Source organism: Triticum aestivum, chromosome 1D (genome assembly GCF_018294505.1).
Source record: "Triticum aestivum cultivar Chinese Spring chromosome 1D, IWGSC CS RefSeq v2.1, whole genome shotgun sequence".
Classification (NCBI taxonomy): Eukaryota; Viridiplantae; Streptophyta; class Magnoliopsida; order Poales; family Poaceae; genus Triticum; species Triticum aestivum.
Window position 1 is genome coordinate 336,466,481 of NC_057796.1, and position 25,457 is coordinate 336,491,937.

A 25,457-nucleotide genomic window follows, 5' to 3' on the forward strand; every position below is an offset into this window, starting at 1 on the left:
GCTAGACAACAATGAACCTACGAGCTATGGAGAAACGATGGTCGGCCCAGATTCCAACGAATGGCTCGAGGCCATAAAATCCGAGAGAGGATCCATGTATAAAAACAAAGTATAGACTTTGGAAGAACTACTTGATGGTCGTAAGGCTGTTGGGTGCAGATGGATTTTAAAAGGAAGACGGACAATGATGGTAAGTGTCACCATTAAGAAAGCTCGACTTATCATTAAGATGTTTTCCGACAAGTTCAAGGAGTTGACTACGATGAGATTTTCTCACTCGTAGCGATGCTAAGAGTCTGTTGGAATTATATTAGCAGTTACTGCATTATTTATGAAATCTTGCAGATAGGATGTCAAAAACCATTGTTTCCTCGACGATTTTCATGAGGAGAAGGTTGTATGTGATACAACCAGAAGGTTTTGTCAATCCTGAAAGATGCTAACAAGTATGCAAAGCTCCAGCGATCCTTCTAAGGACTGGAGTAAGCATCTCAGAGTTGGAATATGCGCTTTGATGAGATGATCAAAGATTTAGGGTTTATACAAAGTTTATGAGAAACTTGTATTTCCAAAGAAGTGAGTGGGAGCACTATAGAATTTCTGATGAGTATATGTTGTTGACATATTGTTGATCAAAAATGATGTAGAATTTCTGGAAAGCATACAGGGTTATTTGAAAAGTGTTTTTCAATGGAAAACCTGGATTAAGCTACTTGAACATTGAGCATCAAGATCTATAAGGATAGATCAAAAACGCTTAATAGTACTTTCAAATGAATACATACCGTGACAAGATTTTGAAGGAGTTCAAAATAGATCAGCAAAGAAGGAGTTCTTGGCTGTGTTACAAGGTGTGAGTATTGAGTAAGACTCAAGACCTGACCACGGCAGAAGAGAGAGAAAGGACGAAGGTCGTCCCCTATGCTTTAGACGTAGGCTCGACAGTATGCTATGATGTGTACCGCACCTGAAGTGTGCCTTGCCCTGAGTTAGTCAAGGGGTACAAGAGTGATCCAGGAATGGATCACAAGATAGCGGTCAAAGTTGTCCTTAGTAACTAGTGGACTAAGGATTTTTCTCGACTATGGAGGTGGTAAAAGAGTTCGTCGTAAAGGTTTACGTCGATGCAAACTTTGACACTAATCTGGATGACTCTGAGTAGTAAACCGGATTCATATAGTAGAGCAGTTATTTGGAATAGTTCCAAATAGCGCGTGGTAGCTGCATCTAGGAGATGACATAGAGATTTGTAAAGCACACGCGGATCTGAAAGGATTCAGACCCGTTGACTAATAACCTCTCTCACAAGCGAGATATGATCAAACCCAATGGGTGTTGGATTCATTACAATCACATAGTGATGTGAACTAGATTATTGACTCTAGTGCAAGTGGGAGACTGTTGGAAATATGCCCTAGAGGCAATAATAAAATGGTTATTATTATATTTCCTTGTTCATGATAATTGTCTATTGTTCATGCTATAATTGTATTGATCGGAAACCGTAATACATGTTGAATGCATAGACCACAACATGTCCCTAGTGAGCCTCTAGTTGACTAGCTCGTTGATCAATAGATGGTTATGGTTTCCTAACCATGGACATTGGATGTCATTGATAACGGGATCACATCATTAGGAGAATGATGTGATGGACAAGACCCAATCCTAAGCATAGCACAAGATCGTATAGTTCGTTTGCTAAGAGCTTTTCTAATGTCAAGTATCATTTCCTTAGACCATGAGATTGTGCAACTCCCGGATACCGTAGGAATGCTTTGGGTGTACCAAACGTCACAACGTAACTGGGTGGCTATAAAGGTGCACTACAGGTATCTCCGAAAGTGTCTGTTGGGTTGGCACGAATCGAGACTGGGATTTGTCACTCCGTATGACGGAGAGGTATCTTTGGGCCCACTCGGTAATGCATCATCATAATGAGCTCAATGTGACTAAGGAGTTAGCCACGGGATCATGCGTTACGGAACGAGTAAAGAGACTTGCCGGTAACGAGATTGAACGAGGTATTGGGATACCGACGATCGAATCTCGGGCAAGTAACATACCGATGGACAAAGGGAATTGTATACGGGATTGATTGAATCCCCGACATCGTGGTTCATCCGATGAGATCATCATGGAACATGTGGGAGCCAATATGGGTATCTAGATCCCGCTATTGGTTATTGGCCGGAGAGGTGTCTCGGTCATGTCTGCATGGTTCCCGAACCCGTAGGGTCTACACACTTAAGGTTCGGTGACGCTAGAGTTGTTATGGAAAATAGTATGTGGTTACCGAAGGTTGTTCGGAGTCCCGGATGAGACCCCCGGACATGAAGAGGAGCTCCGGAATGGTCCGGAGGTGAAGATCGGTATATTGGACGAAGGGTATTGGAGTCCGGAATTGTTCCGGGGGTACCAGGCTGTGGCCAGCATGTCCGAAAGGGGTTTCGGAGGCCCGGCAAGCGTTGGGGGGCCTTATGGGCTAAGGGGAAGCGGCAAACCAGCCCACTAAGGGGTTGTGCGCCCCTCCCAACCCCTCTCACGTAACCAGGAGAGGTGGGGGCGCCACCCCTAGGGCAGCCGCCCCTCCCGGCTTGAGGGGCAAGTTTCCTAGGGGGTGGGGGCGCCCAAACCCATCTAGGGGTTTCCCCTGGCCGCCGCCTCCTCCTCTAGATCCTTCTAGAGGGGCCGGCCCCCTCTCCCCTTTCCCCTATATATAGTGAGGGGGTGGGAGGGCAGCCGCACCACATTCAAGGCGCAGCCCTCCCCCTCCCCAACACCTCCTCCTCCTCCCGCGAAGCTTGGCGAAGCTCTGCCGGAGAACCACAAGCTCCATTGCCACCACGCCGTCGTGCTGCTGGAGTTCTCCCTCAACTTCTCCTCTCCCCTTGCTGGATCAAGAAGGAGGAGACGTCCCCGGGCTGTACGTGTGTTGAACGCGGAGGCGCCGTCCGTTCGGCGCTAGATCGGATCTTCCGCGATTTGAATTGCCGCGAGTACGACTCCATCAAGCGCGTTCTTGCAACGCTTCCGCTTAGCGATCTTCAAGGGTATGAAGATGCACTCCCTCTCTCTCGTTGCTAGCATCTCCTAGATTGATCTTGGTGACACGTAGGAATTTTTTTGAATTATTGCTACGTTCCCCAACAAAAATAATATATATATATATAATCCTTGCATAATTTCTTTACGCAAAAATAATTTATTTAAAGAGATGTGGCCTGGCGCTGAAGCCAATGTCGATGCTGGGCGTCGGCGTGACGCAGTGAAGGCGTGACAAAGCCTGAATTTGCAGGGCGGTCCAGGCTCTAGATGCGGCGTTCGCCGAACTGCGGACGGGAAACGGACCGAACCATCGCGCAACCATCGTTAATGCGGCCATCATTTGACAGACATGTGTACAGATGATGAAACAAACCAGAGTAATAATTTTTCGGAAAAATAAACCCAAGCAAGAAAAAAATATTAGGATTAATAGCACCTAGTTTATCTGTTGTAGCAATCTGAAAAAAGGTTACTCCCAAAATTGGGACTTGATCCGCACACACATTGCCTGATGAGCGATGGAGCGGCGGCATGGCGATGCTGGTAAAGGTTGGCTTGCCGAGGCAAAGCCCCCGGTCCAGCTAATGTGGCGAAGCTGGTCGGCGGGTGACGTCGAAGTCTCCGGAGTAGGTTGATGAAGAGATGGTGAAGCCCCCAGTCTAGCCGAGGTAACGGAGCGGGTAGGTAAGGAGACGTTGCAGCTGCCATGTCAGCCGAGGTGTTGAAGTAGTTCGGCGTGATGGACATCGGCTTGAAGAAGCAACAGTGCAGTCATGCCGACGCTCGTCATAACTTGTGACGCGGTCAAAGCCGGATTGATGAAGTGACCGAACGGCGATGCCGGTGTGCCTGTTCCGTGTAATCCGTGGGGCGGCATTGTTGGTGATGATTTATCCTTCGCGATGCCGAACTCTTTTTCGGCTCGCCGAGATGCTGATCCGAAGAAGATGAGCTTGGCTTAACAAAGCGATGACGTGTCTAGCGCAGGTCGGCAGCCGTGGAGCAATGTTACCGGACTGGTTTGACACCAGCGTGATGATGAAGAGTACCTCAGAGAAGGCTTGAAATTTTATGGGCACGTGTTAAGAACAACGCACAATACCCTAGAAGAAAATTCCTTTAAAAAGGTTGTCCAATATCATGTTCATAAAGAAACATGAATTCGGGTCGGATCCGTATTCACGCAAATAACAGATCAGAAAATTGGTCCACTCATCGGAAGGTTCCCGGAGTTTGAACCGTCGGATCGAGCTGAAATTTTGAGGGTGGTAGATATGGGAATTCCGCGGCAGATGAACGGTTGGATCTTCCAAAGGACCTCCGAGCTTGGCTCTGGAGACCACGCCCTAAACTCGTCCAGATTCCCGTCCAGATTTGACAGGGCTCCGGTATATCGTAGATTGCTGGAGATTCCTCCATCGGAACTCGACGAAATTTTGCATGATTGTTGTTGACTTAATTCCGCACAATTCCACCGAAGCTATCGTCAAAACGACACTCGAGGAGGCGGTGGCGGCGGATACAAGTTCGCTTTCCAGAAAAACAGCACGATCGCCCGAGGGCAGTGTTGACGTTGAGCCCCCGAGCTCCATGGATGATTCCTCCATGATCTTGATAGAGATCGGAGTTGATGTTGATGAAGGCCCTCGTCCGGACATGATGATTGGAGGTAGGGCACAGTCCTCGGTCAAGCCAAGGTGACCAGTCGAGGCGGCGACGAATTCGCCAACGTCGCAGTTGATCTGCAGGCGAGCCATTGATCCTTTTGCCGATCACACAGCGGAACTCTCAATGAAAGCACCATTGTCGGTGTCAAAACCGGCAGATCTCGGGTAGGGGGTCCCAAGTTGTGTGTCATGGATCGATGGGTAACAGGAGACAGGGGGCACGATGTTTTACCCAGGTTCGGGCCCTCTCCATCGAGGTAATACCCTACTTCCTGCTTGATTGATTTTGATGAATATAGGGTTACAAGAGTTGATCTACCTCGAGATCATAAGGTGTGGTCTAAGACCTAAGGGTATCTTTATCTTTATCTTTACCTACTAATAAAGCGGCTACTGTTTCGGCCCGCTTACCGTCGCGGAAATTTTAGAAAAAAGTCCCTATATTTTCTGGTATTCAATCCGCAGTCCTTTTTAAGTGAGAAAAACGTTTCGTTCAGGCTGTTTTACAAAACTCCCCCTGTAGCTTTCAATATTCAGCCCGCCGTCCAAAAGGCTCTGAAAAAACACGGGCTCTCCCTCGCCTCCCGATCCCAGCCGCCAGGAGGCGACCGGCCACGGCGACCCTCGATCCGGTGTTGCGCCGGCCGCCGGACGACGCCGGCGAGGATTTTCCCTCTCTCCCGACCCACGTCTCTCTCTCTCTCTCTCTCGCGCGCGCGCGCACGCGAAATAGGGCTGGGCGCGGCCGCGTTTTCCTGTTGACGGAGGCCCTTGTCGGTGAAGCCCCGGATCACGGCGTTCCCGTGGAGGGAGAGGGCGGCGGGGTCGAGCTCCTGTGAATAGAGAGCAAGGCGAGGATGGGCGCGGCAGGTGGAGACCCGTCCTCCTTTGTCCTCCCCGTCGAGCGCTGGATCGAAGAAGCAGCGCTCCCCACCTCCATCCCGTCTCCTTTCCTACATCGGCTGCGCAGCGCCGCGCTCATGGTGGTGGAGGCTAGGTCTCCCGCCCCCCTCCCCGTCCGGCGGCAAGCTTGAACATCCCAGGCAAGTCTCTTGCGGCGTGGGATGGACAGAGACAGGGGTATCGGTGTATGCAGGTGCGGGTATTGCTTGTAGTATGAGCCCGTGATGAGCTCCTCATTGGAAATTGCAGATGCAATCTGGTGATGGTTGTAGCTGTAGCTTCATTTATGCATATTGGGAATGCTATTTTGGTTTAAGAAGAGTTTGAAAGCAGCACGGACGGTTCTACGGCTGGTATTGAAGGGAGAGCTTGGCAATAGAGCTCTACTGCCTGAGCATGGCATCCAGCCCCAATGGCATCATGCCCACTTGCCTAGGTAAGCTTTTCTCTGTTCCGATTCTTGCACTTGTTGGTTTTTTACTTTCAGAGCACTGGGAAATATGAGATGGTATGTGTCTTCTTTTCTGGTACAAGTAATTTAAACTGGCACCGTATCATTGCTACAATGAACAAAGGTTGTATTATTTACATTGATTGGTACTCAAATAGTTGTCTTACCTGATCACTTGCTGCGTATCCTTTCTTGAACCAATGCCAGATTATTAATCTTGATTGACTTTGAAAAGTGATTATGTCGAAATTCCTCTCTGGTATATATTTTCTATCAACTTCCTTTATAAGGATGTATAAAGGTACAAACAATCTTTACAAACTTTTCTGTTAATGTCTCATATAAATGAAAATGTCTTATATTCAAATTAGTTAGATTACTTTCTGGACTCATAGCAGTATACACCTAACTTTGGGTGCTTATGTTCAGGGTAGTATTTTGTTTTTTGAGAAATATGTTTAGGGTAGTGTTAGTACACAACCAAGTAAAAAACAGAATAATAGTGTGATCAGCTAATATTTTTGGTACATTAGCATCTATTCCCTTTTCTCAAGCCATTGATTTGAGCTTGGATAAGTGGCATTTTGTCGTTTTACTGACTGAATTTGCAGACCTAACATGGCTCGTGCATATTAATTCATCAATGTCTCTGGCTATCCTGCAGTTCAAGGCAGATCATATATTACATTTCTAAGCAGCTCACTTATATTGGTAATTATTTATTATGTTTATTTGAATCAAAATGGCTTATGTATTCTACCGGAGTAGTCACTAGCCATATTAATTTCAAAAGAACAATTTCTAATTTAGTATTGCACTTGTCTATATTGTCAAGTCAACGTATGGCCAACTTATCTTCTTTATATGTGATCCTGAGCTGATATGAAGGTCCCATGTTTTCTTCAGTGGCAGGAAGGTGAGTGGGAGGACCATAGGTCAGGGAGTGTTTGGTTAAGAGAGATAAATGGGGATGAGTTCACGACCATGTTCCTGCCATATTTTGGCAATATGGTTCAGAGAGTGGTAACTATTTGGCCAAACAAGCATCTTCCTGTCTTGATATGCCTTTTTATTTTTGGTTATTTGTGAGAACATTTAGTACATGTCTTTGTCATGCCTAGAACTTCTGACAACTTTGAAGCAAGAATGTTCAGAGAAACTGTTCCATGGAATAGCTAAACGATAATACTATTATTCATTTATGATAGTTTGCGACATACATAAATAGATGTATTGAAGCTTGTAATGGCTAAGAGCCAAACGTATGAATCTGTTCTTGGTACTCTTTTCCCCTTTTGTTAAAATCATCGTATACAGATTATAAGCTTTCTAACATCTGCATATATTTCAGGTTTCAGAGGAGGTAGAGAAAGCGAAGTTCAAACAATTCAGTGCAGCAGCAGCAACACCTCCAAGGTGAGAAATATGGTCCTATTTATCCTTCTTTTCTTGTTGTGTTCCTCTGCTGGGCATCGTCCACGATCTGCATGTCACCACTAAGGCCATGGCTCCTAGGATCCAGGATGCTGGGCTCGCAGGGTCTAGGCCGCTATCGATTTATTTCTCTCGGTCGATGGCCTCTTTTGTCTATGGTAGATCTGCACGTCAGCGGTCACAAGAGGACTAGGATCTGGCTGTGCTCCACGACTACCACAACTAAGCCGGGGAGCGCCAGAGACCTCAACTTGAAACTTTTAACTGCAACATTTGTTGGTCAGTGTCCTACTCTGAAATTGTTTGTAGTGCTTTATTCTGTATAGCATCCTTGGATGATTGTGTGGTGTGGTACTTTATTTATATAGCGGGGCGTAAAGCCTTTTTCGGTATTCTGTATAGCAAAGGGAAAGAGCCTCAGTTTGGTATAGCTATGGAGGTCATCCTTCGTTGGAAGAAACATTGGTACAAAACTGTGAGGCTAACTGTTTTTTAATAGTACCATACAGTTGGTTGTTAATTTTAAGTGTATGATCGTTTTTTCAGCCAATGAAGTTATGCTCATGACATGGAGAACTTCAAGGACAACCTGCCTGAACAGTTTCTACCTGATTAGTGAGCTATGCCATTTCCAGTTCTCTCATGTAACCTGAACAGCTGTTGGTTCAGATTTTAGCATTCCTTGCAATTCTTGGTTAGCAGCACGCTGCGACACACATGGCTCTGCCTCCATGTCGTTCTACTTACTTTCGTGCTCTCTGCTTTCATTCTACAAACCAACATTTTTTTCTGTATTAATCATGCCATGCTGAAAGGTAAAAGTTATTGCTCGGGCAGAAAGGAACATTGTTGTCAATCATGCTGTTGTTTGGGCACTATAATTCATGCTATATTCTGAACTCCTTTTTTGTTCTACTCATCTTTTGTTTTCTGTTGTGTTGCCTCAGTTATTTACAGTGTGAATTCTTAGACTTTGCATTTCTTGAACATGGTCAGAACAATCGATAAAATTTAGATGCTAAGTGGCCTTTTTTCTGCAGATTTTCTCTACAGCGCCAGCATTGGATGCTGACAAAATAGAAGGAAAACTCTCCAGGAAATTGAATAAATAGTCATTGTTGATTTTAGTTGCTAAAAGGAAAGGACTGCTGCAAATTTTAGAACCAAGATAGCAATTTTGCCTGTTCTACCAGGTATTGCTTATTTTTAGTTGTGTAGCATTTGGTCAGATTTGGCTTATTTGATAATGAGCAAAGAATAATTGTTGTGATCGAATATAACAAGTAATTTTGCGGCGTAGCATCAAAACTGTTAATGTAAAGTTTTCTGGTTCTGATTTTTATAATTTTGATTCTCTCCTAAGTTGTTGATGGAAAACATAGAAGCCTGTAGTTATACCTATTTTGAAAATCAAAAGTGGTTAATAAAATTTAGTCTCATGATATTACAGTCTAAAATGCTAACTACTAAGCTTGATGCCTTCATGGTTTTCTGATATTCCCTCTGATCCGTATTAGCAGTCGCTGGAGCGGATGTATCTAGACATATTTCAGTGCTAGATACAGAAGTTTGAGCAACAACTAATTTGGATTGGAGGGGGTACTAAGATAAACAGTGACTAGCTGCTTCAGTTACTCTGCACTTTGTTAGGAGTTTTACATGATTTGGTTCGTGTATCAAGGCGAATTAAAACTGGTATTAGGAGGGTAATTTGCTATAATTACCGCAGTAGTATGCTCACTGGATGAGAACTAATCACTGGATGTAATCCCCTGTTTTAGTTGTTGTTTCTGTCCTGGTTATACAGGCAGTTTCAAGAGCATCAGACTAGCATGCCCAGTCTGAACTTTTAGAATGTTCTCCCAGTTCATGTTCAACTTTGATCCTTTTTCCGGTTAAAGTTCCAAGCAACTTTCCTGTGTGAATCTGAGAATCTCACTGAAACTTGTGTTTCATTGTGTATATTCAGCCTATCGAGTCGAGTTTCAGACTCCCGCGCAAAAAAGAAGAGTCGAGTTTCAGACTGATCATAAACAAACCTAGGTTTAAGCTGTGATGCTAATTTTATTTGTGTGCTGCACCATCATCCATATCTTTGATTTCAAGCAGTTCCATGGCAAATCAAATACACCTTTTTCTTTGTTTATGACATTACATATTTGACAGGTTAAAGCATGTACTATTGTGCATACTGAAGTGTAACAAGCCTTTCCCAGTAGCAAAACTGAATATGATACCCTGTTCTGAATTTATAATTTCGCAAGTAAGATGACATACAACTGAGTATGTTGTTCTGAATTTGATATGAGAGTTCTGCACAAATAATAGTTCTCATGTTCAACTGATAATGAGCACCTCCTCTATTCTGATGTTGCATTAATCATTGTTTGGAACTGATGTATTTGAGGGTCTGATACCCTGTGATAAAATATTCAAGTTATGGACATGTTGATAGTGGTTATCAAGCAAAGAGATAGTTCCGCAAAATGGTATTGGTTATCGCAAGAAGTTGACTCATTTACTGATGTAGTAAGAAAGGGGCACAAACTGATTTTGTACATATACCTCGAATCGTGTTTTTCTGTACAACAAAAAATAAAATTGGTTGATAAAAAAATTCATGTTTTTCTGTACAACAAAAAATAAAATTGGTTGATAAAAAAAAATCATGTTTTTCAAATGAAATGAAAGTGCGGAGCTGAAATAGGTAATGACGAACATTGTTAGGGTACGTCCAAATTTCATCATACAAAAAGTACTTAGTGTAATCTTGCTTATACGTTTGCAAAAATTGGCTTAAAAATATTGCATAATGACACGTGGAGCATGCTATATTTCATTTCTAACCCGGTGCAACGCACGGGCATTTGTACTAGTGATGAGTAATGTCATAATGATCTATCGACTAGCCTAGCCTCGGTTTATATAACATACCGGAGGCTTAGGATAACAAGAGTCCTAGTCGAATACGCCGGTGGAGAGGAGTCTTTGTCTTGATCACCAAGTCTTGTGGAATCTTCCTCGTGTATACATCGGTTGTCCGAACTGGCCCATGAGCAAACGGCCATGGGGGTCCTCGGCCCAATCCAACTGATCGGGAGACTACGTGGTGAGTACCCCCTAGTCCAGGACACCGTCACCCTCCCCATGTATATATAGGTGGCAGGGGGGAGGGGGGCTGCCAGGGCAGCCAGGGCGCGCCCCAAGGGGCTGGCCGCTGGCCCTAGGGCTCCTGCCCTCCTGTGCCCCCCTTTCCTTGTATGGACAAGGGGAAAGGAAAGAGGGGGGAGAGGGAAGGAAGTGGTAGTCCAACTCCACACTTTCCTTTCCTCCTCCCCTTTCCTTTCCCTCCCCTTAGGCCGGCCCTGTAGAGGGTGAACCAGCCCCTTGTGGGCTGGTGTGTTCCCTCACTTGGCCCATAAGGCCCATATCTTTGCCGGGGATGCCCAAAACTCCTTCCGGTGACCCGATAAGTATCCGGTACCTCCGAACCACTTCCGGTGTCCGAATACCATCGTCCTATATATCAATCTTTACCTCTCGACCATTTAAAGACTCCTTGTCATGTCTGTGATCTCATCCGGGACTCCGAACAACATCCGGTCACCAAATCATATAACTCATATAACACTATATCGTCAACGAACGTTAAGCGTGCGGACCCTACGGGTTCGAGAACTATGTAGACATGACCGAGACACTTCTCCAGTCAATAATCAATAGCGGAACATGGATGCCCATGTTGGCTCCTACATATTCTACGAAGATCTTTATCGGTCGAACCGTTATGACAACATACGTAATTCCCTTTGTCCATCGGTATGTTACTTGCCCGAGATTCGATCGTCGGTATCTCCATGCCTAGTTCAATCTCGTTACCGGCAAGTATCTTTACTCGTTCCATAATACATCATCTTGTAACTAACTCCTTAGTCACTTTGCTTGCAAGCTTATGATGTGTATTATCGAGAGGGTTGAGAGATACCTCTCCGATACTCGGAGTGACAAATCCTAATCTCGATCTATGTCAACTCAAAAAACACCTTCGGAGATACCTGTAGAGCATTTTTATGATCACCACCAGTTACGTTGTGACGTTTGATAGCACACAAGGCATTCCTCCGGTATCCGGGAGTTGCATAATCTCGTAGTTGAAGGAATATGTATTTGACATGAAGAAAGCAATAGCAATAAACTAAACGATCAATATGCTAAGCTAACGGATGGGTCTTGTCCATCACATTATTCTCCTAATGATGTGATCCCGTTATCAAATGACAACACATGTCTATGGTTAGGAAACCTTGACCATCTTTGATCAACGAGCTAGTCTAGTAGAGGTTTACTAGGGACACGGTATTTGTTTATGTATTTACACATGTGTTTAAGTTTTCAATCAATACAATTCTAGCATGAATAATAAACCTTTATCATGAACAAGGAAATATAAAATAACAACTTTATTATTGCCTCTAGGGCATATTTCCTTCAATAAATTCACCCAAAGACACACATGTGATTTTTCAACAAACTTTGGTGCACTGGAGAATGTGCTTGTAGTTCAAATTTGAATTATGCACATTAAATGCCTAGAAACTCAATTAATGCATAAAAATGCCAAACGAATCCGGAATAATTCCATATTTTAACACGACACTCATGTAGTTGCATGTTCACTGTAGATGAATGTTATAGCAATTCAAACACCATCCTTTCCCTCCGTAACACCATTTTGTCTTTCAAAACATATTGAAAAAAAATCAGGTATACCACAAACAGTTTACTAGCAAGAATCGTGTGGGATGCGATATAAAATATCTTGGCGCACCGTCTTGTGTGGCTTACGCAGGAAGCTTCATCATCTACAGTCCACCGCCTGCGCTTGAACCACACATGCGCGCCAGTTTCTCGCGGCACCGAGCGAAATTTTTCTGCCACCGCGGAAATATCTATCTCCTCGCCCCCTCCCTCCCACCAAAAGCCACATTTCCACTGTTCCTCCTTGCTTTCCAAGTTCAAACCTTCACTGCTACTTTTACTGGCATCTTTGCCTCCTCGCCGGCGACCCTTCTTCTTGCAGTGCCGCCTCCTCACCGGCGACCCTTCTTCTTGCAGCGCCGCCTCCTCGCCGGCGACCCTTCTTCTTGCAGCGCCGCCTCCTCGCCACCGACCCTTCTTCTTGCTGCGCGGCCTCCTCGTCGACGACCCTTCTTCTTGCTGCGCGACCTCGTCGATATGGTCAGGTAATCCACACCCCACCCACACCATCCTCCTCCTTCCCCGTCCCACATGCCCCGACCGACGGCGCGACACCTTCCGTCGAAATCACTAGCCCGTCCTCCAATTAAGCGCCTCCCACAGCCATTTTGCACGCAGTATAACATGGAGCTCAATAGCATATGGCAGCGGAGAAGCAAATCACGCTCGCACGCGCAGACGAGGTCGCTATGGCTGCCATGCGTGCCGACCGCCAGATCTTGGAGGAGCACCTCGTCTTCGAGGCCACCGTCGACACTGCCATGCGGTTGTCTACTTTAAAGTACAACTCATGCTGTTTTCTCGAGGCCACCGCCAGTGCCTTCTAGTGGTTTGCCCTCTGTAATGTTAATATGCAATCTGATATTCTGAAATGTAATGTTCAGTTAACAGTTTAGTCCAACAATTGCTACATTTCGTAGTATTGTTCTCAAGCATTCTTTGTTTTGTTAACTGTCTTATCTTCTAATACATATTTCTATTCTGCAATGTCATGCTCAGTTAAATGTTTTGGTTCATTTGGTCTGCTGTTCATTTAACTGTTTGGTTCAATTCAGCAATTTGATTTTCATTTGTTGTGGGTAAAATTTTGTATTGTTATGCATGTGAGAAATAAATTGAATTTGGCTGTACTCAATACATATTTAACTGATAGTATGGCAACTCTCAGTTAACCTGATCAAGATCTTCCTTATATGTGTTGCAGGGAAACAATGGGAGACACTGCAGTTTACCATCGAGGTTTGCTCATGCATGGTCCTTTCGCTAATAGCACATTATTGTGCAGTTGCAGGGATCATTCTAATATTTAGGTTTCTTACAATTTGGTCTTGCACATGTAGGTCCTGCTGTGAGAGGCTTAGACCCACTATTCGACCCATTTTGCATATGGGGAAATGAGATGTCCATGAATATCAATCAAGTCAAGAAACTCAGAAAGATTGTTAGGATGAAGAAACTTGCGACGAATAATAGCAAGATCTTTGTTTGCACAATGAAGAAGACATCAGTAAAATATAGGATGACACTAACTCTTCTACCTTGTTTTTACCCCTTGCGCCATTTCAAAATTTATAAAAGCGATTATGCATATCTTTGTTTTCAGTACTTTTCAAATCAGTTCACAGATGATTACCTCTCAAACCACTTGCATGGTCAAGAGGGGAGGAAGGTATTCATTCAACACCCACGATACAATATTGAAGTCTTCATGAAGAGGACGAAGGTTGGGTGGGCAATTATCCATAGCCACTGGTCTAAAGTTGCAAGGACATTCAACATCACTGAAGGCCCAATATTCGCCTTCCGCTTCTGCAGTTTCCCAGATGAGATTCATTTGTCTATTTACCGTGTATGATGCTACTTTCCAAAGGTTTTCGATGTTGCATGTGAAACTTGGTGCTGTTGTGTAATGCCGTAGCTAGGTATATCCCTCTTTAGTGTAACCGAGTGCTGAAGCTATCTGATGTAATTTGATTATGAAATCCTGGTTGCCGTTATACATATATGAAATATCTGGTGTGTTTTATAAGAAATGTCAATTTGATTACTACATGGATTATCAATAATAGGTTAATTACCCTGCTTATTGGGGTTTTTCTATTGCAGACGGTTACTCAGACAACACCATGGGCGATGAACTCAAACAACCCACACGGTTTCTAGAAAGTAGTCGTGTTGGATCAACTAACAATCATACACGGCTTCCGGCAGGGAACTGTTTGCGTTAGGCCACCTTGTACAAACATTTCCACACAAAAAACTGTGTGTGATATACATACGAATGGATTTTTTTTTTTTGGGATTCACCGTGTGGGATGTACATACGAATGGAAACGATTGGGTTTCGATGCCTCGCCCGATCGCACACCAGCTCATTTTGCCCCCGCCTGTGTGGCCGGAGGGCCTATCCCTGATAGTTTCTGGGTCGTGTGGGAAGGACCCCCCTATCGCACACACTCACTAGGCGAAGGTTTAAAACTCCATCGCGGAAAGGGGGTAAAAACCGTTTGTATAGCACGTCTCTGCACCGGTGCATAGACATGTGTTGTCACTTGATAACAGGATCACATCATTAGGAGAATGATGTGATGGACAAGACCCATCCATTAGCTTAGCATATGATCGTTTAGTTTATTGCTATTGCTTTCTTATTGTCGAATACATATTCCTTCGATTATGAGATCATGCAACTCTCGGATACCGAAGGAATACCTTGTGTGCTATCAAACGTCACAATGTAACTGGGTGATTATAAAGATGCTCTACAAGTATCTCCGAAGGTGTTTATTGAGTTGGCATAGATCGAGATTAGGATTTGTCACTCTGTGTATCGGAGAGGTATCTCTCGGCCCTCTCGGTAATACACATCACAAGAAGCTTGCAAGCAAAATGACTAAGGAGTTAGTTACGAGATGATGTATTACGGAACGAGTAATGAGACTTGTCGGTAACGGGATTGAACTAGGTATGAAGATACTGACGATCGAATCTCGGGCAAGTAACACACCGATAGACAAAGGGAATTACGTATGTTGTCATAAGGTTCGACCAATAAAGATCTTCGTAGAATATATAGGAACCAATGTGGGCATCCGGGTTCCGCTACTGGTTATTGACCGGAGAGGTGTCTCGATCATGTCTACATAGTTCTCAAACCCGTAGGGTCCGCACGCTTAACATTCGTTGACGATATAGTGTTATATGAGTCAGTGATTTGGTGACCGAATATTGTTCGAAGTCCCAGATGAGATCACGGACATGACGAGGAGCTTCGGAATGGTCCGGAGGTAAAGATTGATGTATAGGACGATGCTATTTGGACACCGGAAAGGTTTCGGGTTGTACCGGGTAACCATCGGATAACCGGAAGGGGTTCCGGGAGGCCCCGTGAGGTCTATGGGCCTAATGGGCCAAGGGGAGGCACACACCAGCCCACAAGGGAGCTGGGGCGCCCTCTCCCTGGCCGCCGACCCTAGGGGAAGGAAAGGGGAGGGTTGGCCCCGCTTGCCTTTTCCTCCTCATGAGAGAAAGGAAAGGGGGGAGGGGGCGCCACCTCCCCTGCCTTCCTCCCGTGCGCCAATAAGGAAGGGGGGGGGGAGGGGGCGGCCAGGGCAGGAGCCCAAGGGGGATTCGGCCTCCCTTGGGGCGCCTCCTTGCCGCCTCCCTCTCCCCCCACCTATATATATGAGGGAGGGGGCACCACACAAGGCCACGACAATCTCTTAGCCGTGTGCGGCGCCCCTCTCCACAGTTTTGTCCCTTGGTCATATTTTCGGAGTGCTTAGGTGAAGCATAATTTTTTGTTTTCCATGCAACGTTTCCCAACATATCATATATGCTACAACACTGCAGAAAAATGGACCTCCCCACAATAGGTCTACGACCTTCGCATACACACTTCCACGACATCGTCCCAAGGAAGAAGGCCGAACCAATCGGCCAAATCACTTTGGAGGTCATCTTTGGAAAAGAAGACAACTTCCAGGCTGAGAAGCTTTGTTTTGGCGAGTTTTTAAAACTTCGTTGAATTTCAGCAGCCAAATTATGTTGAAAAAAAGACAGAAATCACAACTTTTAGAACTACTCCCTCCGTAAAAAAATATAAAAGCGTTTCGATCACTAAGTTAAAATTTGTTATGCCCTTGAGTAGAATCCAACGACTTCTGTGCGGCAAGGCATGGCTGGGCAGGTGCGTGCCCCATCGAATTTTCGAAATTTGACTGGATGTGTAGTTTTTTGTTGTTCCCAAAACACAGAATGAACGACATCAAAATCATTGCTGCGCACGTTTCCTACAAATCAATTGCATGAGAACTTTTTCTGGAACTAACTCTTATGATTTCCTGTCAAAAGCCCCCAAACCAAATGAGTCCAATGTACTGCATTAGTGTTCAAAAAAAAAAAAGTACTGCATTAAAATGGAATGGAAGGCAACCTAACCGTGGTTCAGCTACTAGTCAAAGCAGCGTCGGCTCCCATGAAATGAAATGACACCGGGGAAAACCCCGCGGCCCGGCCATGCGGCGGTGCTCTACTCCGTCCCGTCCCCCATCCTATCCAACCAAATCCGGGACAAACTCTGCTCCACCACCTCCCACTCCCCACTTCGCCTCGCTCTCTGCTCCGCTGTCCACGCGCGCGCGCGCGCTCCTATCCTTGTCGCTCTCCATGTTGGCCCCTTCCACCGCCACCGCCACCGCTACCACCACCTGCCTCCTCTTGCGGCGCCCGGCCGCCGCCATCCGGGGCCTACCCTTGCACTCCCTCCTCCTCTCACGCCGTCGCCCCCGCCACCGCTGCGCCGTCGACGCCAGCAGCGCCGCCGCTGCTTCCGGCGGCGGCGGCGCTGCCAAGGAGCCGCCCAGGACGCTGTTCCCCGGCGGGTTCAAGCGCCCGGAGATCCAGGTCCCGGCGCTCGTGCTCCGCGTGGGCGTCGACGAGGCGCTCGGCTCCGGTGACTCGGTGGCCGCCGCCGTGGCACGGGGCGTGGGGATCGTCGTGCTCGAGGCCGGGGAGGAGGGCGGCGGGCGCGCGTACGAGGCTGCACGCGCGCTCAAGGCCGCGGTAGGGGACCGCGCGTACCTGCTGATCGCGGAGCGAGTCGACGTCGCCTCCGCGGTCGGGGCGAGCGGCGTCGTGCTAGCCGACGATGGTTGGTGACTGAATTCTCCCCAGCTCCTGTTGCATACCGTAGCTGCTTGCTTACATATGGTTGACGGGGAGCTAGTTATTCAGAATATGGCGAATTCTGATTGAACTCTCCCAGCTCGTGTTTTTGTGGACCGGCAGTTAATTATTTGCAACGTTCGAACTTACATTTTGCACCGTTTCAGTTTTATTTTTGCATTTTCTAGTCTACCAGGAAGTTATTATTATCACCGACTGCATTGCAGCATTATGATTTTCTTAAGAAGTTTGTGTTTCGTTTTTGATGCAGGTATTCCTGCTATTGTTGCAAGGAGTATGATGATGAAATCAAACTCTGACTCCATATATCTCCCGCTTGTCGCTAGAACTATACGGTCCTCGGACTCTGCAAGAAGCGCTACAAGTTCTGAGGGGGCAGATTTTCTTATCGTAAATACCGGGACTGCTGACTTCTCGAGGGTTTTCAGTGGTGCTGGTGCTCAGCATGTGAAGATTCCAGTTTTCTTCACTTTAAATGATTTGCAAAGCGAGGGATCTTTTTCTGATACCACATCCAAGCTGTTCCAGTCCGGTGCATCTGGAATTGTTTTGTCTTTGGCTGGCATCCAACATCTTACTGACAATATCATAGAAAGGGATTTTTTAAAAGTGGATACCACCGATAGAGTACCACAAGTCACTTACTCTTCTGCTAACGCGTTGGAAGAAACAAACAATGTAATGGTCCTAACTCGTGAGAAGACAAAAGTTGCTGGATTTACAAAACTGGATGAAAAAGTGATGCAGCTAATAGCGACGGAAAAGCCTATTCTCAGTGAAGCTGTTGATGTTATCCGCAAGGCAGCACCAATGGTGATCATCTAATGTTACACATTTGGTAGTTGAAGATCCCTGGAATGAACTCAGTATACTTCATGTCTTCGTCTCTGGAATATGCTTCACTTGAATATAATTTTTTGATACATTGTCACAGATGGAAGAGGCTGAACTTCTGGTTGATGCTGCTTCTCGCCTGAGTGAGCCATTTTTGTTGGTTATTGTGGTAATTTTGTGTTTACATTACATATTGGTTATGACATTATCCATATGTGTTAGAATTTGGTTATTACTATGCATTTTCCATAAAGCAGAAATCAACTTTTTTTTCCCACCAAGGGATATTGATATTTTGTGTAGTGTTTTAGAGCCACCAAAAGTTCTGACCATGTTGAATCAACCATTACCACTTAGCATTTAGTGCTGTTTTTTATTTTTTCTTGTCTCGCTAAATATGGTCATAACTTCAAATTCGTGTCCTCTTTTCTATTTGTGCTTGCTTTCTTTCCTCAGTATAGTAGAAGAAATAGTATTTCCACTATGCTCGCTCCGATGGTAAAGAAACCCACTCCTCGGTACTGAAAAATCTGTCCATTAACATCCTCATTCAACAAGTCACTTCCTTGATGGTTAGGCATTTGCATAAGCCTACATAAGTCTCAGTAGATTTCTAATGCTGCTATCACAATAACATAATCAGATTGTAATCTAATTAGAGTGGTGAGCACATGTCCTTTTCTACAGTTGCGTAGCTGACCTGCTGGTGTCTTCTGTTGTCGTGCAAAAGCATTTTCTTTGAACTGAAAAGCGAGCATACCTTCTTATTCACTACAATTTTTTTGCTGTGGTTTCTCAGTAATGTTCAACTCATTCATGTTTTCTGACATGCTGGTTATTCTATTAATTTTATAAATCACTTATCCGGATTCCTGCCAATGTATATCAGGGTGAATTTAACTCGGGAAAATCAACCTTTATAAATGCTCTACTTGGAAGGAAGTATCTTCAGGAAGGAGTTGTACCCACGACAAATGAGATCACACTGCTCTCATATTCAGAGGTTGATTCTGAAAGCATAGAACGATGTGAGCGGCACCCGGATGGTCAATTCACATGCTATTTATCGGCTCCAATTTTAAAAGAGGTAAATATATAATTGAAGTGCAATCATGTTGGTACTCCTTGATTATCTCATAGGAGTGCGCTACACAATTTTGTTCTTAAATGCTAGTACCTTTTTTCTCTGGTGCATCTAATCAAAGATAGCCTTTTGTCCAATACTGTGTTAGCTGAATAAACTAGCTACATTGGGATAGGGGAATAGTTGATATCTAAACCCACTGGAATGCTCGACGATATATTAGTTCTGAGGAAGCATTTTGCAAGTATAAGGAAGGAGGATGGATTATCAGGAACACAGCTTTTTATCCTACAACATGCTGTAGTTCTCACAAAACACAGGCTGTGTTATAGTTGTATCGAATTGGCTGCAGGTCAGCATTTGTTACATCTTAAGAAAGGTGCCAAAAGCAATGGCACCCTGTTCCACCTTATTTTCTCTTAGTGTACTAGGTTGCATGGCTGCTAGTTGCAAGGCCAAATTAGCAGTGCATTTTCCTTGTTTTACGACTCCATGTCCTTGTTCGTGATGTCTTCTTTGTGTACTATTGAACAGATGAACCTAGTTGATACACCTGGAACAAATGTCATTCTCCAGAGGCAGCAGCGACTCACTGAAGAATATGTGCCACGAGCTGACTTGATACTCTTTGTACTGTCATCAGATAGACCATTGACTGAGAGTGAGGTAAGGATTATAATTTATTATGCCAATTGGTTAAACACTTTATAGTAATTGCTGTTAGTGAAGAGACGATGACATGCTGCAGTGGAAGTAACTGAATCAAATAGTACACTAATATATTCAGCAGATTGATAATCTGTGAAGCACATACTAGTTACGCAATCACATGGTGGTCTGCATGAGTTTTTGGATTGAAGTATATATATAACTTCTACTCCAGCTGCTTGTAAGTCACATGCATTGTATGGTTTTTATGGGTCACTTGGTTTGATGTTTGCCACACCACACTTTCTTAGATAGTTGTTAGTTCATCATCAGCGAGTCATTTGCTCGGCTTTTGGACGAGCTATTTCCATACTTGTTCTGGTCATTTTCTTCGCCAGCCCTTCTGAAGCTTATTTTGGCGAAGTTTTTCCATGAACCAAACAGGCTGGAGCTGTCTCAGTTTTTAACATTGGACTAGCTTAGTTAATTCCCTATTAGTGATTCTCTTGATCTATTTGTTATTGTATGTGCTATCAAAATTAGGTATTTTTTAATCTATTTTAGTGACAAATGTACCTGTCTTTAAAATGCTCTAATACACACCTGGGACATTTTTGTAATACAATCAATCTAGTCATTCATCAGTTCATCTGTGTTGTACTTGGCATACACAACTCCCTTTTTTTAATGTATGAACATAATTCCTAATTCCTTGTTTGGTATTGGTACACTTATAGAAGAAATTCTTGAGGTTTTTGTTAGATGAACTTAAATATACAAAGTAGCCAATACCAACTGACCCAAATATAATATCTACAAAACCAATTTAGTATGTTAGTTCTGGCCTTTGCAGAGTACTGCAGTGATTCTGCTCTGATGCATACTAGGTAAATTATAAAGTTGTTCCTGCAACTGCCAACCCAACGATTCTGTTCACCTCAAACTGATTGCATCACATATCTACTAACCAAACTTCTATCCCCACGAATACAAAAATGAAGTGGACAGTCCATGCCACTGGAGCTGCTGGACCTAGGGTTAGAAAAGCTCATATTATTTAATTCTGATTTATCATTTGAAGGATGTTATGGTATTTTTTTCCGGAAATTTCTACTGAGGTTTCCAGACCAGTGCATGCATCTCCTAGCTTCGATCCGACCGGCGTTGTCTGTTTTCTTAAAAATATTCTCTTGTACCCTCTAATAGAGCCAAAATGTTTGTTTGGAACTTCTAGGTCGGATTTCTCCAGTATGTCCAGCAGTGGAAGAAGAAAGTTGTATTTGTTCTAAACAAATTGGACCTCTATCGGAACAGTGATGAGGTTTGATACTTATATGTTCAGTGTTCCAGATCTCAGCATGATAGTCTTCCATATTTGCCATTTTGCTGATCTTGTGGGTTTGCTTCTCACTCCAATTGTAGCTTGAAGAGGCCACTGCCTTTATCAAGGAAAACGCAAGGAAATTACTCAACACGGAGGATGTAACACTGTTTCCTGTATCTTCACGCTCTGCTCTGGAAGTCAAACTTTCATATTCAAATAACAACGATAGGGAGCACCACGGGGAAGTTTTGTTAAGTGATCCTAGATGGAGAAGCAGCAAGTTTTATGATCTTGAGCATTACCTACTGAGCTTTTTAGATGGTTCAACAGATAATGGAAAGGAAAGGGTCCGACTGAAACTTGAAACACCAATTGGTATTGCAGATCGTTTGCTAACTTCATGTCAAAGACTTGTGAAACTAGAATATGAAAAGGCTATTGATGACTTGACGTCCATCAGGGATCTTGTTTCTGGTGCAAACAGCTATGCTTTGAAAATTGAGGCTGATAGCAATTCCTGGCAGAAGCAGATTTCATCTCTTGTAGGTGTTTCAAATATGACTTCTTTTGTTTTACCCATATATTCTGAAGTTCTGTTTGTGAAATATCACTTTGGAAAACAAAGGCATACTTTTCTTCGTTTTCTTGGTTTGCTGCAAAATATTGGCATACAAATTTGATGATGCTTTCCTACCTTTCGCTTATCTATTTCCCCCTCTCCACGGCACACATGCCTTGTACTTCCCCTTAGTAGGCCCTGTGAGGGCGCTTGTGGAGTTGTGGCGGGGGATCTAAGTTGTATTTGGTTTTTCTTTAAAAAGGCAATTAGGAGGGGTAGTTAGTCATTAATCATGCCATTGCCTTCGACCTTAGTCTGCTTGTGTGGTCAATATGCCCTAAATGTATTGTGATATTTATATTCCTGTTGCTTACCTAGAATTGCCATTTGGTGAGAGCTATCATTTTCCCCCTGCTGATCAAGAATGTGCTTCTATTTTCTTTTCTTCATGCAGATTGAGAGAGCAAAAAGTCGAGCTATAACGCTCATGGAATCTACACTTCAGTTGTCAAACATTGACCTTATTTTTACATACATGCTCACAGGAGAAAAAGGGCCTTCTGCCAAAGCCACATCGTTTGTTCAAAATGATATTCTGAGTCCTGCCCTTGACGATGCAGCTGTACGTTTGGCAACTACATTTATCATGTTCAATAAATGAAGTTTTATTTTTTTTACAGTTTGGTATTTCCCCAGATTTGGTATTATGAGGCTCATGCCTGAATTTTCCCAACTTTGATGCAAACAACTGGTCTAGCACAAATTTGCTGCCTATTGCTTCCCAGCCAGCTACACCATACTGGCAGTAACATATTAGGTGAACATTCCAAATTAGAGTAACCATCGGGCAGCTGGGACTCGAACTCAGAGCTAACCATAAGAATTAGCCAAGTTGAACAGGTGAAAACTGGCCTTCAGTACTTTGTTACCTCCAGCAACATTATCTGTGCTAAGAGGATCATTGTCTAGGCTATCTGCAGACCACCCACTTTCATCTATTATTTCTGTATTTCGTGTAGAGTTTTGCAGTTCATTGAATGTGGGCACAGGCATGTCCACCTAATATGTTGAAGCTTCTCAAATGAGTGGATTTCATTTAGTGTAACAATATCTCAGCATTTTGCAAACGTATTAAGCCTCATGATAGCATGCCTACCTAATCCGTCGAAGCTTTTCAAATGTGTTGATTTCATTTAGTGTTACAATATTGCAGCGTTTTGTTAAATGTATTATTAAGCCTCATAATAAGGCTGCAATAGTTTGTTCAACATTATTCTTGCTTTTCATCCACATGCTTTTATTATTTGCTTCACCATGCTTATGATTCATGTTATGAAAATAAATATTTCTTTTATTTTTGTGTAGGATTTATTGAGTGAATATTCAAAATGGTTGAGTTCTAGCAATACCCGTGAAGCAAATTTATATCTGGAGTGTTTCCATGAAAGATGGAATTCATTGGTTAGTCAGGAAGAAAGCGGCTCATCAGATCGAACTGAGCTTGTTAACGAAGGAGAGAAACTCAGCATAAAAGCACTGGATGGCTTCAGTGCTACTGCTGCTGCTAAGGTTTTTGAAGAAGAAATTCGTGAAGTGGTATGTCTACTAAAATTTATAGTTTTCCCTTTTCTTGGCACACACTTTATTTTCATTAGATAAACATTATGGTAAGTTTATCTAAACAAATTGTTTTAATAAAAAAGAAAAGAAAGTGTGACTTCCACTCCCTTAAATTTCAGCAAAGATTTTTTATGCTAAAACTGCCGGAACATGCTACTTAGTGTCTGTTACTTTGTTTATCTATTTTCTTAGCAAGATAGAGGGAAGATTTGTTTTAATCATTTAATGCACATTCTGTATAATTGGTTATCAAATCTTCTGTTCCTAGGAATGCATGTCAATAAAACATTCATGTGAATTTTCCTGAGCATAAGCATCATGGTTGTGCCTTTCTGGACAATTAGCAATTTACGCTTTGAAGAAATTAGACCGGCATTTGAAGAATCCTGTATGACCCACCTTTGATGGTTTACTGGATTATGTGAGTGCATACCTTTTCAGAGTATTTGGAATGATCAGATGTGGTATCAGTGTTTAAGATGCATAAAAAATAGTCAAGAGCATAATGCGCCTGACCACCTCCCTCTCACTAAATCATGCACGTGGAATTCTATTTAAGTTGGTAACCCGGCCTGTTTTGAGGAAGATATGAGGGGAGATTACTAAATTATCACGCTTCATTTTGAGAAGGGTGGGAGAGTGCTTTGAGTGTGTTGCAAATTAATGTCAAAAATAAAAATAAAATGTGAGTAGTATACGAAAAACATTTACACTTGTATTTTGCAACAATTCCTAACAAAAATCTTTTAGTTTTAGCAGAGGGAGTACACTCCACATTTAAGGCACAATCCATGTTTAAGGTTTTAAATGCTAGGTTCGACTGAATATTATGTAGCTTTAAACCACATAGTTTGAATACCACGTGACATATGTGGTAAGCAATCCAAACAATAAAAAAAACACATACTCCCTCCGTTCCAAATCACTTGTCTCAAAAGTGGATAAAAATGGATGTATCTACAACTAAAATACGTCTAGATATATCCATTTCTGTGACAAGTAATTCCGAACGGAGGGAGTAGTTTGGAAAGACTTCAAAGTTCAAAATGCTTGTTCGTTCGGTTATGAGTTTAATCTTCAGCATGTCTATATTAGAGGCTGTGTCTCTGGTTTTGTTATACTTGTATTTTCATGGCTGTTTATCATTCTGAGCTCTGCTATTGTGTCGTGAAGGCTACGGGAACTTTTGGAGGGCTTGGGGTTGCTGGATTGTCAGCCTCTCTTTTGACTTCTGTTCTAACAACTACACTCGAAGATCTACTTGCTCTTGCTCTTTGCTCAGCTGGCGGGTAATTCTTGATTTATAATTATAAACCACTCTTTTACAAGTTATGTTTGGAATGCACGCGATGGGCTGATACTTAACGAAGTATATGTTTATTAATCTGCTGTGCATTTGCCCCCTTTACAGATTTCTCGCAATATCGAATTTCCCTGGTCGACGGAAGCTTGCGGTAGAGAAGGTCAGCAAGGCTGCCGATGAACTATCTCGTAAAGTTAATGAAGCTATTCAGAAGGATATATCTCAGAGTGCTAGTCAGCTAGTCCAGTTCGTAGACACCGCCAGCAAACCGTACCAGGAAGCATGCCAGCGAAAAATTGACTGGCTGCAGGGTGTTCAGGGTGAGTTGTCCGCCGTTGAGCGTAAGCTCCAAACTCTGAAAATCGACATCCAAAATCTGCACGGATCATGACGACACTTGCCTTTGTTGACGTTTTCTTCATTTGTTTGCACGTCCACACCGCTCATCAAATTTTGTTTGGTCCTGTACCGTGATGATGCCGGTGTAGAGCAGTTCCTGTATGATGATAGGTATGTCTGTAATATATATGTATGTTGTACCTCCTTCCAACCAAATGCCATGAATCACGTTTTGAGGTAGTTGCCCCTAGGGCCGGCACAGAAAGCTTTGAAACTGTAAGGGACCTACATCAGTACT

The 25,457-nt window shown here is 43.6% G+C and overlaps 2 protein-coding genes across 18 annotated transcripts; both read left to right on the forward strand.

Annotated features, from left to right (window-relative positions):
• The first annotated feature begins 5,240 nt into the window (after positions 1–5,240).
• LOC123181879 (uncharacterized) lies at positions 5,241–10,447 on the forward strand. 16 transcript variants are annotated; one of them, XR_006491922.1, is made up of 9 exons: positions 5,241–5,758; positions 5,868–6,054; positions 6,734–6,780; positions 6,976–7,092; positions 7,421–7,485; positions 7,592–7,782; positions 7,872–7,968; positions 8,050–8,118; positions 8,544–10,447. XR_006491922.1 is itself a non-coding variant. In XM_044594284.1 (8 exons), exons 2-7 carry the CDS (start codon positions 6,015–6,017, stop codon positions 7,932–7,934), a joined length of 489 nt encoding a protein of 162 aa, XP_044450219.1. In that variant the 5' UTR covers positions 5,241–5,758; positions 5,868–6,014; the 3' UTR covers positions 7,935–7,968; positions 8,050–10,446. The 16 variants fall into 16 exon arrangements, 7 of the variants coding, with proteins under 7 accessions (XP_044450219.1, XP_044450216.1, XP_044450217.1 ...); XR_006491921.1 differs by having other exon boundaries at positions 7,872–8,118; XM_044594284.1 differs by having other exon boundaries at positions 7,906–7,968; positions 8,050–10,446.
• A 6,317-nt stretch (positions 10,448–16,764) lies between these two features.
• LOC123181881 (probable transmembrane GTPase FZO-like, chloroplastic) lies at positions 16,765–25,375 on the forward strand. Of its 2 annotated transcripts, XM_044594286.1 has the most exons (11): positions 16,765–17,413; positions 17,699–18,261; positions 18,383–18,451; positions 19,172–19,369; positions 19,901–20,032; positions 21,249–21,335; positions 21,437–21,880; positions 22,352–22,519; positions 23,263–23,493; positions 24,691–24,806; positions 24,929–25,375. In XM_044594286.1, the coding sequence occupies exons 1-11, from the start codon at positions 16,780–16,782 to the stop codon at positions 25,209–25,211; spliced, it is 2,925 nt and encodes a 974-aa protein (XP_044450221.1). In that variant the 5' UTR covers positions 16,765–16,779; the 3' UTR covers positions 25,212–25,375. The 2 variants fall into 2 exon arrangements, 1 of the variants encoding a protein (XP_044450221.1); XR_006491930.1 differs by lacking the exons at positions 24,691–24,806; positions 24,929–25,375 and adding an exon at positions 22,594–22,797.
• The last annotated feature ends 82 nt before the right edge of the window (positions 25,376–25,457 follow it).